The following is a 15,753-nucleotide window of genomic DNA, read 5'->3' as shown; positions in this document are numbered from 1 at the left end:
CTCACTGGGGCGGAAGCACTTTATCTGGTGGGGAGGGACCAGAGTCCAGTGGGAATGTTGTAATGGCGCTGATGACTCAAGAGCTGCGAGAATGATAACTAGGGTAATCCAGGGAGCACAGACAGGTAGTGTTAGAACAAGTTATTCTAGCTCAAGTTATGCGGACAATGCCTTACATTAGATTAAGTGAGCTATTACCCAGAGTCACACGATGCTGAGCTGGCAATCGAACCGTGAACCCCGTGCTCTAGATTCAGCTGCTCTGGCCGATGTGCCACACCTCTCCCTCTAGCACAGTCTAAGACTATGGAGGGTTATAGACAAAATTTCACTGCAACAAAAGTATTCCATTTTGTGGGAATTTGTGAGCTCTATGACTGTGGAATACTGCTTTCCAGCAAGCTCCCGAATGGATGGTATTTGCTGAAGCGCTTACCTCTTTGCAATTCTCCTGTTTGGAAAAGTGAACCAGGTCTCCATTGTAGAGCTCCTCCTGGTTGAGGACGCTGCTGAACTCGTCAGGGGTCAGCTTGCTGGGGTCGATGCCGCTGGAGTGCAGGAACTGCTGGTAGGCCACACTGAACGCCTGTCCGATGGCTTGCGCAATCACCTGAGCCTGAGGGACACAAGAGCCATTCAAGTTAGATCAAGGAGCGGCAGGAGGACCACAAGCTACAGCAACAAGGATTTGTGAAAACCACTCTACCCGTTTCCTAGACTTGCCCACTACTATTTTGCTTCATCATGCTAAGAAGGAAAAACACAATAACCTCTCACACTCGTCTGAAAATGATGGGGACTACCTATTTCCTGAGCAGAACATTAGACAATGGGCATCAGTGACATCCTCCCCCTTCTCACGATAATTTCAGTGCCATCTTGTTACTACGCTTACATCAGAAGAGTGGAAGACGTGGCAGATCATTTTGTACAGCCTCTTCTCTCCAGGTGTGTCCTCTGCCCGCCTGGGTAGCTTCCTGCGGGCCATGAGCACAACGATACTTCCGATGTCCGCGATGTACGAGATGGTCTGCAATGGGTGATCCATCATTGCTTCCTGCATGTGACACATGACAAACTATAAACACATGCAAGACAGGAGTATCTTGGGTCACACCTAAAGGGTCCAGTGACAAATAACAGATGTGGTACAGCTCATAAGACACAGCAGAACTGCATATATGAGCTAGCATTATTTAACAAAACCAACGCATACAACTGCAAAGAAAAACGTGTACAAACAAGAGTACCATGAAATATAACCAAAATGACACAAGACAGCACAGCCAACCAACCAACCAGAATAATTTAACTATTCATACTTCTTAATGACACAAGTCACTATTTATTTATTTATTTTATTTATTTAATGGTTTTGTAAAGCGCGTAGTAACTCCGAGGAGCATCCCAGCGCTGATCTGCTTCTCCAGGGGTTTTTAGCCAACTAGGGGATTATATTTGCGGGAAAAGGAAGGTTTTCAGGGTCTTTCTGAACTGGAGATAGTTCGGTTCAGTCCTAAGTTTTCGGGGTAACTGGTTCCATCGTTTTGCCGTGTGAACCGAAAAGCGGCGGCCACCGGTCTTGGCTTTTCTCACTCTAGGGACAACAATGAGATTTTCTGTGTTGGATCGGAGATCCCTCTCTGCTTTGTAAGGGATTAAAAGTTCTTTCAGAAGAGGGGGGCCGTTGTTATTGAGTGTTTTATGGGCCAGGCAGAGGGATTTGAACAAGACCCTTTCTCTGATTGGGAGCCAGTGGAGAGAGTTGAGGGCCGGCCTGGCGGAGGATCTTCCAGGAGTGCCCGTAAGTAACCGGGCTGCGGCATTTTGGGCTTTCTGCAGTGAGTTCAGGGTGGCTTCAGGGGCTCCCAAGTATACAGCGTTACAGTAGTCTAATCTTGCCAGGATTAGACCCTGTATGAGGAGCCTTCTTGCAGTCTCTGGGAGCAGGGGAAAGATCTTCCTGCAGGCTCTGAGTAGTCCAAAGCAAGTCCCTGCGGTTCTCTTTGCCTGGGTTTTAAAACTCATGTCTTTCTCAATCCACACACCAAGGCTCTTGACCTCTTCCTTGGGTGCGGGGGGGTCCCCTAGGCACCTGGGCCAAAGGTGAGGTGGTAGAGAGGGTCCATTATGGCCCATCAGGAGGATCTCAGTCTTGGACCCGTTTAATTTTAATGAGGAGAGATTCATCCATCGGTGGACTTCGGAAAGGCAGCTGTGGAGGTCAGATGGTGCGTGCTGAGGGTGGGAAAGGGTGACGACCAGCTGAGTGTCGTCGGCGTAGTTGATGACTGACACGCCGTACGAGCTGACCCTCTTCTCCAGTGGGGCCATGTACACGTTGAAAAGTGTAGGGCTCAGAGATGAGCCCTGTGGCACTCCGCACCGGAGGGGGATGATGGATGAGCAGCTGTCGTTTTCCCGCACCTGGAAGGAGCGTTCAGTCAAAAAGGATTCTAGCCATTTCAAGGCCAGACCCGTTACTCCGATCTCTCCCAGTCGGTGGATCAGGGTGGGATGGTCTACAGTGTCGAAGGCCGCACTGAGGTCTAGGAGGATCACTGCCACTGATCCTCCTGTGTCCAGAATGCTTCTGGCCTTCTCCACTGCGGTCAGGAGGGCGATGTCAGTGCCCTGACCTGGACGAAATCCTGTCTGGGAGGCCGCTAAGAGGTTGTTGCTTTCTAGGTAAAGCGATAGTTGCCTATTTACCAGCTTCTCTGCGATCTTGCTGTTTCCAGGGAGAAGGGATATAGGCCTGTAGTTGGCAAAGTCCTGCGGGTCTAAAGAGGGTTTTTTCAGCAGACCTTTGACTGCTGCCGCTTTCCAGCTGGGTGGGACAATGCCCTCTGAGAGAGAGGAATTGATCAGGGCCGTGAGGGGGGGGATGATGGTACTTGACACTTTTTTGAGGAAACGGAGGGGGGCAGGATCAAGGGGAGAACCACTTTTAATTGCGGCCAACGTAGCTCCTACTTCTTCCGTTGTTACTGGTCCGAAGGTGTCCAGGGAGGGTTGGGGGGCTGGCGGCAGTGGAGGGTTGGCGGTGGTGATGGTAGGATCCGGCTGTGTGGGGTCCTGTTCGGGAGGGGGTATGGTAAGGAGAATGTTTTGAATCTTCTCGTCGAAGAAAGTGGCTAATTTTTGACATTTGATTTCAGCTGCTTTGGGATCGAGGGGTTTGAGTGGGGGGTCGGGGGCGTGGAGTAATTCTTTTAGAACTACATAGGTTTCGTGAGCCGAGCAGGCCGCGGTTTTAATTCTGTCCTCGTAGAAGCTGGTTTTGATGCTACGGAGCTCTTTTTTATAGGATTTTACCGCGGCGCGGAATGCTTCTTTCCGTTCCTCGGTTTTTTCCTTACTCCAGATACGTTCATATCTTTTGCAAGCCTTACGTAGCAGATTGAGTTCCGGGGTGTACCAGGGTGAGGGATTAACTCTCTTGATGTGTCTAAGAGAGTGGGTTTTGGGCAGAATGGCGTCCAGCGATTGGGTAATCCAGGTACTGAATTTTTTGTCCCCTACTAAGGTGTTATTGGGGGGGTGAGGAACGTTTTCTCGAAGTTTGGCTGCCCAGATGTCTGGTTCCAATTTTTTCCATTGTCTGGAATACGTTCTGATTTTTGGGGGTGGCGGGGGCACAGTGGTAATGTCCCAAACCAGGGGAACCAAAAAGTGGTCCGTCCAGGGAAGGGGGATATGGTCCAGGGATCTAAGGTTGGGGATGTTGGAAAGAATGGGGTCAAGCAGTTGCCCTTTTTCGTGGGTGGCCTGTGGGTTTTTAAGATCTAGGCCCATTGAGGTGAGGTCCTGGAGTAGTTCATTGGCCGGTTTATCGTGTTGGTCCAGGAAATGCACATTCAGGTCTCCTAATAGTAGGTAGTTGGTAGTAGATGTGCATTTGATGGAGATCTGGTCAGCAATTTTGGTCGGAAAGTCCCCTAAATTGCCTGGTGGGCGATATATATGCGTTCCTGATATCGAGGTGACAGGGGAGATTGTAATGGTGTAATGGCAACTTTCATAGCCCTTGATGTCACTGAAAAAAAGTAAACCACACTAAAATCAAAACAATGAGTAATATAACCAAATGTAAAACAAATTGACACAAAATAGCATAGGAACACCACAACACATATACTTTTTGACGTGGTGAAAATGGAAATCAACTAGAACATCAATTCAGCAAGCACACCGGGGTTTTAGGTATCGCAATAATGCTACATAACCAGAAAAGGAAAACAGACTAAACCTTGATCAAGGCCAAAACAATCCAGTCACAAATGATGCACAATACTGAGAGAAAATAATGCAGCACACATCATAACATATACACGAGCCTCCTGAAACAGTAAAGAGGCGCACACAAAATTAGCAGCATCGCATAATATCACAACAGAAGAGAGCACAAATAAAAAATGTGTGGTGGGAAACCATACATTTGGAACGCAAACAGTTAACCAGAGGAATAACATAAATATTAACCCAACAGTAAGCACGGTGCAAATTAGCTATGATTAGTTAAGCATTGCACAACTCATTCAAACTAAAATGTGGTCATAACAGGAAGACTACCATTCACACCAGGACAGCAATACTTCACCCAGTAATATTCCACTGCCTATCTATGAGCTCAGCAGAATTATAGTCAGTCGCAGCATCTGGATACCCTCCCTGATGACGAGAAGGGCTCCACAAATCTACTGATCGATTGTTTGAGTCACAAACCTCAACTAAACACAAAAATAGCGTTAAGTACAAAGCACACCAAACAAACCGATAACAGAGTGCCCAACACCTCATTCCAAGGTAATGAGAGGGAGTGCAAGAAAATGCCACATATTTACGAACCACAGCCACAGTTCTGCTATGAAGCACAAAACAGGCTGAATATTAACACAGCCACAACTATTTACAATGAATCATCCTAAACAGAGGAAACTGTAATAACCTCAAGGCTACCCATACAGTGTAGGAGTAATCCTGTTTTAAGCACCCGGCTTCAACGGCATCTGGATGAAGCACCTACCTGGCTGTCTGCAGTCAGCACTTTAATCCTCTGGGTGGAGACAAAGAGATCTACTTCAGTCATTGGCTGCGACTCTCCATCCGGTGCCTACAGTACAAGAGGCGCAGTGTTAGAAGCAACATACTACACCAAGAGGAGGCGTATTGATCATATCACTGAAGGTAGGCAAAAGGTGAACCGCCCTGGTTTATATTTCATATGTGCGCCATGACTTTTGTTCTCAATGGGACTACATTTTTGAAGCACAACTGATTTGCTCTTAATAACCTAAAAGTCTCAGACTTCTTCCAGAGATAAGCTGCGATCTCTTTAGACATTATGTAAAGCACGTGGTGGGTGATGCATACAAAACCTAGTTCAAAGACTATGCGAGGAGTTAACTGTACACATTGTGTAGGTGGTAGTTGGATGAGATCAAGAGGACATCAAAGTTTACAAGGTGCACATTACCACACAGTGGGTCAGTGTCGAGGCATAGACCGTACTGGCAGATGCCATGAAAGCATAAAAGAAAAACATACTACAGGGCCTGACTAAAATTTATAGAAAAAAAACCTTTAAAAAACACCTGTGTTGCTATTCCGTTCTCTGCAATGCGGTGTGTGTCTTATAGTGACATGTTCTGTTCACTCTATCACGGCCTAATTTTTCCAGTTGCCTTAGGTTTTCCAGCATGCTGTAGTGCACAAGCCTATGCAAAGCAACAGGGCCCTGGATAGGGGGTTCCTTCATCATAAACCTTTTAGAGTTAGGAGGGAAGCTGCTTGCCTACCCCTCTTAAGAATTTCTCACTCAAAAGCGGCTTTGATTCTGAATATCCCCTCCCCACCCACAACTGCCCCCGGGGGGCCCCTGCCACCATAACACCAACTTTAATGTAACCACTTCAGAACCCTAGTCGCACCTAGTGTACACATTCACCAATTCTGCTTCATGGCACCCTGGTCTTATAGAACCCCCAAAAAAGAAAACGCCCCCCCCCCCCCCAAATCATGAAAACGCTGCCAATCTGGGCCCATGATCACAGCTTTTATTGCTTGCTTATCCACTCAAAACGTTTTTCATTCTGCTCTTGCTTATCAAATGCCCCCATGTCTAACACTCTTCTGCTATTCTTATCACTGCGTGCTGTTCAATTGTGTGCCGCATGGGCTGTTCATGCCTATATTACGGTTTAGAGTGAAACCCTTATAAAACTAACAGTAAAGCTGCTTTGATTATAAACATTATTTTCCCTTCTCTAGTCTACTGAATTGCCTCTTTTACTATATAGAGGCTGCTGTACACAAATGTTTAATATAGCTTCTACTTTGCTATGTAAGGATATCATCTCTCTTGGTTTCTACAGAAATGAGGTTTTCATGGCTGCTTCATCAAGTTCTTTTTCGCAGTAAATTATATGTTTTATTCAGACCTAGGACATGTGTTCAGTGTACCAAAATGACAAATACTATTTTCAGACTTTAGATTAGGTACTTCTCGCTAAGAAAGCGTCTGTTTTCTGTTCATGTGACCAGCAGTGAGCAGTCCCTTTCTTGTTCTCTGCTCTTTAGAGAGTGCTTCAAATTTTACTTTTCTGCAAATTAGTTTAAGCATTTACAGTTTGTTTTTTACCCTTTTTGTAACGAGCCTGGAATTCCCTCCTTGGGTATGTTTGGCACCTTTATAACTCGAGGGTTGCTTTTGGTCTCTTTATGAAAATCTCACAGGATTTTATCTTGAACAGGACTAGATTAACATTCGTCTGTTTGACTGCAATTACTTTTTAAATCTATTTATGATACTAGTTGATCCCATACACATAAAGGTTGGTTATGGAGTAGGAAGGCTAGACAGTTCTGGTCAATAGAAGGCTAGACCATTCTGGTCGATAGTAGGATAGTGGATGGGAAATTATTAGTTTGCTTTTAAGTTATGGGTAGTTTGTTGCGACAGACCAAGTTATAGGTGGGCAGGAAAAAGGCTGACTAGTTGATGAGCCAATGCATGCCCAACCTTTATCATAATCTGGCAAAAATGTGTTTAGCCTTTGTATTCATCACTATGACCTTGACTGGTTCTATGCTGCCACAGACACCCATCAAAAGTGACCCGCTGCCATTTCTTACCTTTATCCTGTCGACCGCTTCCTGAGCCTGCCGCATGCGGGTGCTGGTGGAGGGGTTCTTCTCTGAGGTCAGCTGGGTGGAGCCCAGGTACTTTGCTCCAAAAATGACTCCATCCAAGAGGTCTTCGGGGTCGCAGGGACCAGGCACTGGGATGTGGAGAGAGTACAGAGAGTCAGAAAAACAAGCCTCAGGTGATTGCAGTTACAGCCTAGCACCTGAGGCAGCACCAGATGTGCCAAAGGCACTATACAATCTGCGCTTACCATCACTGTTGATTCAACACATCAATGTTTTTTTATAGATTTCTACAACAAGGTTTAGATTTTGAATGGTGCATACTAGTCTTCCTTCTTCCTCTACTTTCTAGTAATCGGAGGCACCTGCTTTCCCATGTATGTCAACAAGGAGGTTTCCCTATTGCCCCGTCACTTTTGTTTTTACCCCATTTGCATTTTATAATTTTTGATAGGTCATGATTTTACCTTCAAAGACAAGAAGACATTTGCAGAGGGCGGTGCAAGCTGTTCTTGCATCTTTCACATTCCTTTTGCATCACCTCCAACAGGCAACCTGGGAAGCAGGCCGCTTGCAATCTCGTCATTGAACAATCTAAACATTTCTATCAGGCCTGGTCACTGAACCCTTCACTGCCACTAAAGGCAATAACCTTTATGCACAACTGCAAGGATTCCAACTTCAACCACAAATGACTGGATGCCATCCATGCCCATGCAACAGACCGGTCTCTGAATTCCTACCCTTCTGTAAATGCCCTCAGTGCCCGATGACTGCATAGACATGCTGCCCGTCTAGAATGGGTTAATCCCCAGCCTTTGACTCCCAGAGTCGAAGAAGTTGACCATAACTTCTGAGTATTATATCAACAGTAAGGGGAAAGGTAAATGCGCTATTCACACCCTCAATACATTACAGATACCAAACACACAAATGTAACATTTACAACCAAGATTTACCAAGTGGTTTTCATCAAACCTATCAATTAGCCCATTCGGCTAAAAATGAATCTCCAATTAATCAGTTACTAAAGTGTATAATTTACGTCCTGGTTACCCGAGTGCTTATCTCAAGGGAAAAACAGACAGAGAGACTAAAGGCCTCTTGCATGGGCAATTCAATGAAGGCCCCATGGCTCTTTCCACAAGTATTTTTCACAGGGGCTTCTTGTCTTGTAGGACCACATGTTATCAAGCCAACTGAGAAAACCAGCTTTCTTGTGAATATTATCTAACTTTTACCTTCTTTGTGGTGACGTTCATGTAGGTCCGCCAAATGCCATAGTGCGCTCATGTGAGTCCCATATCTCTATAAGTGCCTAAAGCGGTTTACTGTCTGTTAATATTAAAACAAAAGTCCCACAAGGTTTCAGAGGACTGAGTATAAACAAAATAAAGTGAAACATGTCATCCAATGCAGGACATAACCAGTTTTATTTGCATATATATATTGCCATAATAAAAAAAAATCATTATGGTAAAATAGTTGTTCATTATCTATCATTTTGTATTGACATCAAATTAGTGACCAATGTGACAAAAGCCACCAAAAAGATGGTAGGAGTTAGATAACATTTAGATGAAAGGGGGTCTTCTTCAGTGACTCGCTGACTGGTGGTCCTAGAAGGTAATAAGCCCCTATTTGAAAGAAAAAAGAAATGAATGGGCAAAGCCATAGGTGTTTTCTATTAAATGCCCCCAGAAGCAGTTTTGAGGGGCCTATCGGTTTCTCCCATTAGATCAGCACTCAGATGGTCGAAACCTAAAACTTTCACCTTAGGAACTAACTCATAGGCAATTAATGTGTTGCCCCTCATCAGCTGAAAAGGCTAAAGGACGGATTCATTTTGTTTGGATGAAAATCACTTGGGTAAATGTAACACATTCGTTCTGGTGATTTCATTTGTGTAGTACCAGCACCTATGACAAGCCCCTTGAGATGGGGACAGCCAATCATACAGCAGGGAGGGGAGCTCTGGGTAGAGGCATGTTCAAAGTCACTTGTGCTTATCCAATGGTCTGGCCTACTTTTACCTTCCCCAGCACAGACCAGGCACTCACCTTCCTTTGAAGCTGGATAAAAGGAGACCGATTCCACCATCTGAAATAGAGGAGGATTTCAGTTTCAGTTTGAGAAAGGATCATTCAGAATAAAACAACAAAAGTTCAGTAGCCGAGCTCTAAGGGCAAGAGTTCACACCTTCCACTCGGGTGTCAACAACTTCAGACTGCGGTGGTGGAAGCAGGAAGTGTTAGGGAACAAGTGTCCACAGAACAGCGCTAAAGTTTCACTGGGATCAGTGAAGTGCCAAGCTCAATCATCTGAAAGAGATGATAGTAAGCGCTGTTTTACACAATATGTTTACTTCAGCATTAGACAGACATGGACTGTGAGACTGGGCAGTGAAGGAAATAAAACCACAACTTGCGAGATGGTCTCCTACGACCTAACTCTCCTTGCTCCGCCACCAATTATCTAGGATGTCACCGTAAGCTTCTAGGAGATTATAAGCTTACATGCTCCTTTACACGTCACATAAAGGTGGCACCTTCTAGATTCCTGTGTTCTAGAGGTTCTAGAGGTCTATACATGTGAGCTGATATTTTATATGATCTGTAGCTGTCTTGGTGAGTGAAATACCCATTGTGGGGGTACTGCGAATAAAGTCTTGCTCAACAGGCTTTGATCATTGGAAAAGAGAGCGAAATAATGTTTTATGTGTTCATTTTCTGGTTTGCAACAGTTTTTTCCTTCTGTATGGTTAATTCGGAGATGCTGGGAAAGTATGGAACCAGGCACAGCATTTTGAAAAGGCTAAGTGCCCCCAAGTTAGTGCTTTATCTTATGGGAAAGTGCTTATGGTACCATACCCTGATTCCAGCCTCATATACACTGCCCGTCCCCTCACACAAGGAGGTACCACATGGGTTCACCCCAGAGAGTAAAATCAAGGACAGGGATTCCTGGGCTCCAAGAACCATCCCTGCTTATTTTCTCTATTCCAAGTTTCCACATGGTTTTGTGATACATGCCAATAATATTCCTTCCCCTGGTGGCCACGGATTCATTTCTTGCACTCTGGGCCTCACAGAACATCAGACGGCTGCTCGATTCCAGCCACAGCACTACTTCAACGGGGAAGGATACATGTCCATACCTGTAATAATGGAACATGCAACTGGAACCATAAACAACCTAATTGAAATATACAGAACACTGTCTCTTCAATGTCATAGTGTTAAAGAAGCCTATGCTTAAATAAAAACAGCAACCCCAGCTCTGACCCACATCATAAACTCCCCCTTCCCAAACCAGCTAGAGTTTAGCCAGCCTACTATTTGTGTCTATTCTCTGATACCCTCCTGTGTCTGTATGTTTCTTGTCAAAGAGCTCCAGTGCTGGAGCAGCAAGTCCAAACGTATTTGTGCTGGAAGATAACTGGTTAGAAACTAGACTTTTTTTGTGAACTATCATCTTCTTGTCGAGGCTTCTTTAAAAACCACGTCTGTCAGCAGCCTAAACCTTATGATCATATTACTGCAATCTGTTCGAAAATGGCTGTTGTACCAGCAAGCCAAACCACATGTCTGTCGGTAGGCTCAGCAAAAATGCTGTGGGGTTTCTTTTTTATTTCATGCTTTGAGCTTGTGTCTCAACTTGCCAAATGCCTCAGATCTAGTAACAGTCTGTCCAAGACCATAATACATCCACGTTTTAGGAGAGTGATCTACGGGCGTGTTCCAGGGCCCATGATGTTTAGATGTGTTCCCAGGGTACACTGAGAAGGCTGCCATTTTGTTTTGCTCTTCACCACTTTTCAGGAAGGCCCACTGCACTAAGTCACATTATACATTATTTGAAAGCCTATAAGGATGTGTCTTAAATTACTTTGTACCGGGGGGGGGGGGGGGGGGGGAAGGGTGCTGTACTCGAACATCCATAGGAGCTACGTTGTGGGGGGTTTAGTGGTCTCAAGCAGATATTAGACACGTAGTGACATACTCGGCCAGGGATCATGTGATGGGAAAGCTTCGTTGTCAAACAATGACCAGAACGACGACGGGTCTTTGGTGCACTGCTCTTTACTCATTTGCAAGATAACTTCTCTCTGGTAGCGAGACGCTGATATTTTGTGTATACACAGAGTTCTGTGAGCGTACAAGGGACAGGTCTGTTGAACTTTTTGGGCATGTTCAAACTACTGCGTGAGGTGGATCTCAAAAGGAAGGGGCACGCTGTACAGAAGTGTACTAAGGTTATCCCCAACAAACGCGCAGCACATGATCCGTTTGTGTAGCTAATGTCATCCATGGTGCAGCGCACATTGAATTTCTGTCTGATGAACCAAAAAGGCTGGGGCATTTTTCACTATCGCTCCCTGTTTGCACCAATACTCCTCCAGGTTGGTATCCTGACATCTGATACGCTCATAATTGCCTGTGGAATGCATATATAAAAGACACATAAGCACCATAGTTTCCGGTCGTTGCATGCGGACAATAAACAGCAGCAACCTTCTTTTCAACCATACCTATCTCAGGAATTGACAAAAGGAGCCATCCTACCCCCTCCCCGCCTTATGCCTGGAAATGGTAAGCAACCCATTATGCCCACTTTTGCATACCTCAGAGGTACTTAGCATATCCTTGCATACCTAATAGATAGAAAGCATCCCACCAATTCTTTGAAATCCTAAGATAGACTACATCCCCTACTACCAAGTCATACATACTCTAAGGATAGACTGCGATATCTTCCCTCTATTACACCATACCAACCGACAGCGGCACTGTTTTACTCTCCTGTAACAACCCCAGGATAAGACTGCAGCCCCCTGTTGTCACCCCTTGCTACCCCGAAGATACAGGGTTAGACCCTCCTGCTCCCAAGGCAAGTCCATCTCAGGGATAAGCAACCTTGCTGCATACTCATGAGGCAAAGGTAAACCTTCTCCTAACCTACACTAATCACTTAAGGGATTCAAGGAGACACCCATGCACACGCCTCTAAATACCTCCTGGATACATGGCAGCCACCCCCAGCCCACCTTTGGATACACCAGCGACAGGGAGTGGATGGATTGCTAGCTCTGTTGTGCCAAAATTACATAGGACATATGTACAAAGTGAATATACTTCAACTTCTTCATTCTGGCTTCTAATGGGCCTCTCTCTTCAGACTCCTACCGGGCTTCTGAGTTAGTACTTGACACAGTGTGCTTGCTGCTCAGATCTTTTATTGGCCCCGCCACCACACTAGTCATAATTTCTCATATCCCTTCAATGCACCCACCCTGTTCTGGCTTCCTAAATGCATTATGGACCCTCCTCCACGCCCTCTCCCGATTTCTCAGATCCATTATGTGCCCATCCCTTACACTCTGCGCATATTTTCATATCCCTTCTCAGCCTATCCCCTAATATGCTGTCCTAGATACTAAGATAGTTTCCTAGCACCTCGATCCACACAGTCCTAGTTTCTCCGGTCCCTTCTGGGTCTGTCCACTTATAACCCATCCTGGTCACTGGAGATCCCACCCACTTCTAGGATCTCCTGTCAGATCCCTCCTGTGCCCTTCAACAAGCTTCTCAAATACCTTAACACCCCTCCTCCTGGCAAACATGCTGGCTTCTAAGAAACCTTCTGTGCTGTCTACTCACCAGCTGTTCTGGACACCCGTTTTTAACAGGACAATGGTGAGTTTCTGAAGAGGACAGTTCTTTCCTTAAAACAACCCGCCTTAAAACCTTTGTGGGTGGGCTTGCTCGCATCTCTTGTGGTTCCCCGCGGTTTCGGAGACAAGTACACTGACTGCCAGCCATAGATCCCATCATAGAGGATGTCACGGGGGATGCTCCTGGCAAATGGTTGGTAGGAGTTCTTCGACTAAAAAGGACAATGGGTGGGGGCTGTGGTCATATGGCTAGTTATGAATGTGGGGGGACAAAGGCAAGCACATATTTTGGGTGTGGGTTGCACGTTACTGTTTAAATCCAGCTTTCGAATGGAATGGAACTTAAGGCTTAGGATTTTCACTTTTCTGCCCTCGCTTGCACAGAATTGGGCTATCTTACTCTTGCTATGTAAATGTCACAGTCTTCGGTGACCTGTTTGTAAGCATTAGCTGATTCCTGCAAAGGCTTAAGACCAGCTTGCCATCAACACGCAAATTCAAGCAGGAATACTGACTAGTCTGCTCTAAACACGTTTTAATTACTAGAAAAGAAGGCATTTGGCTATGTCCATACTGTTTCACTAGAGGAGCAACCAAGCAAAATATGCTACAGTCTGGTGCCATAAAAGTGTAACCTGACTGATGGCGGCTGAGCCTGACGTATGCTCTCCTTATGGGCCCAAGCTTCTCTGATCCCAGACCCTCTAAGCAGAAAGGGCAAAGGAAGGGTGTTTAAAGTAGTAGCCACGCGGCTCACCCACCTAATGTGTCATATTTAGCGCTAGTTTTGCAAGAACGAGATCTTTTAGGGTGATAGAGGCTGATCTGAGGGAGCTGCCTTCAGAGGTCGAGAGAATAAATGACGTCACACCTCATCCTCGACTGCCCTATTTGGGTCCCTCTTCTGTCCTTATGCCAGGGCCCGGATTCCTCTTGTTTTGCTCTCACCAGGCACATATTCATATATATTCCTCTATCCACCAGGCCTGGATTCCTTTTATTTTGATGCCCCGATACCTCATAGCGAGATGGTTACCATCGACAAATAAAATACAGCAGCCGTTTGAAAGTCTCCAAATCAAAATACTAACTGGCTACAATGCTTTTGTATTTGTAGGTCAAAAATGAAAACATCCTTGGATTTTAACACTTCCTGCACCTATGTGGCACTCGGCACATTTACATGCAAAGGCTTTCAAATCTTTGGGATCCATGCAAGATGTCCACAGTGGAATCCATCCTTCAAACTTTCTGTACTGTACATTACTAGTATCACTCCAAAGGCAGCTTTACACCATCTGCATCAGTTAAAATGTCACATCCCAGACAGACACATACTCATCTAGTGCACAGCATTAACATTTCCCCGGGAACTTAAATAAACAACATATTTGTTGAGCACTAATACCACTCGCTACAGTAACACAAGCCACATATTCCATTGCATGTCCAACACACACAGGGCATCATCAAAATAACTTACATCATTGTTACTTTGTGTGTGATGATCTTCTGGTGTGCAAGAAGCTGGATTCCGAACTCTGGAAGTCATCGGGCACTCATCTGGACTGGTAGGAGACATGCAGGCTGAGTCTTCTGGTGTACCCTCTTTCTCGGGCCAAGGCTGGGACACCCCCACAACCAGCCTCTCCAGCCCCGTTGTTGTGCAGCAACAATCGGAGTCCTGACAGCACCTTTGGTGAGTTGCCACTTCAAGTACACCACAGCTTTCCTGCTCTGGGGTGCTGGTGCCATGACACATATCAACGCTTGTCCCAGCCACAGCTTCTGACCTGGCCAGTGGTGTCCCTGTGCCAAGCTCAGACGGCGTTACCCTCTGATGCCTCAGAAGGTTCAGCAAGTCCTCCCGGTCAGCATCAGCAAAGAGTAGCCCACGCTGGCTTTGGATTTCGGTATCACCCAGATGGTAAGCTTGATGCCCACCATGTCGCTCTTGCACCACAAGGCCTCTCCCTGTGGCTATATGGAGGGGACAAGGTGGACACTCTGGAAATAGTTCTGGTGTCTTGTGGAAGTCTCTGGTTTCCTTTTCCTCCATTGTCTCCAGTTCAAAATTCACCGCTGGGTTCCCATCCTCCTCAGAAGGAAGCACAAGATCAGAAGCAGTGACTGCATCATCACAGGAAGCAAGGTGTTGCGAACTGAGCAGAATTAAAAGTTCCTGGATGTGCTGGTGATCATCTTCCGGCTCCTGAGACCACTTCAGGGTACTTGGTGATTTAGGGCTCGTGGATTGTTCTCCTAGATCCATGAGGTCGCTGCCCGACGACACTCTGCCCTGCTCAGAGAGCCCATGTGTCCCAGAGGATACTGCCTGAGTGTCCTTCCAATTGTAGTCGCATTCTGGAGTCTCTTCCATCACCCTGGATGTGACCTTGTAAACCTCCTGGTGCAATGTGTCAGCTGACATTTGCTGTGCATCATACTCTAAAACAGGCGTGATTGTCCGATTACTGCAACTTCTTAGGTTGATCTGTGAACTCTCGGGCCCCAGGATACCCTTATGGTCGGGAAGATGCCAAGAGGTTTCTCCTGAGACACTGCTACATGACAGAGTCTCTTCACTAAAGGTGGACGGGTCGGGAGGAAGGAAGGACAGCATGCTCAGATGGGTGCTTAGCTGATTTGCAGTGTTGTTGGTGTGCTCAAAAGAGGATGAGGGTTGTGCCACTTCCTCCAAGTCCATGGCTGGGGGTTCAGGGACTTCACAAGAGAGGCCATTACCTCCAAGGATTGGCAAAGCCACTAGATCCGTCTGAAAATCCATGATGCCCTCTGTCATGATGACCGTTAACCGGGCAGGAGATGGGAAGAAGCGTCGTACACTGTAGGGGGGAGGGAAAAAAAACAGCTTTAGAAACTAAAGGCAATGCATGCACTGTATTAACATTTGACAAACAGAAGAT

The 15,753-nt window shown here is 45.9% G+C and overlaps 1 protein-coding gene across 1 annotated transcript in view; it reads right to left on the bottom strand.

The window, feature by feature from the left end:
- The window catches only part of APBA3 (amyloid beta precursor protein binding family A member 3), a 51,019-nt gene that overhangs the window by 16,909 nt on the left and 18,357 nt on the right, over window positions 1-15,753 (bottom strand). The window contains exons 2-7 of the mRNA XM_086947104.1: window positions 14,310-15,672; window positions 9,213-9,252; window positions 7,138-7,283; window positions 5,030-5,116; window positions 896-1,057; window positions 437-616 (exon numbers count right to left, since the gene is read on the bottom strand). Coding sequence (XP_086803230.1) covers window positions 437-616; window positions 896-1,057; window positions 5,030-5,116; window positions 7,138-7,283; window positions 9,213-9,252; window positions 14,310-15,629 — 1,935 coding nt within the window. The 5' untranslated portion in view covers window positions 15,630-15,672. The remainder of the gene's footprint in view (window positions 1-436; window positions 617-895; window positions 1,058-5,029; window positions 5,117-7,137; window positions 7,284-9,212; window positions 9,253-14,309; window positions 15,673-15,753) is intronic.

This window comes from Lissotriton vulgaris, chromosome 12 (genome assembly GCF_964263255.1).
Source record: "Lissotriton vulgaris chromosome 12, aLisVul1.2, whole genome shotgun sequence".
NCBI lineage: Eukaryota > Metazoa > Chordata > Amphibia > Caudata > Salamandridae > Lissotriton > Lissotriton vulgaris.
Note: the sequence above shows the minus strand (reverse complement) of the source record. Positions and strands in the feature narration are given on the sequence as shown.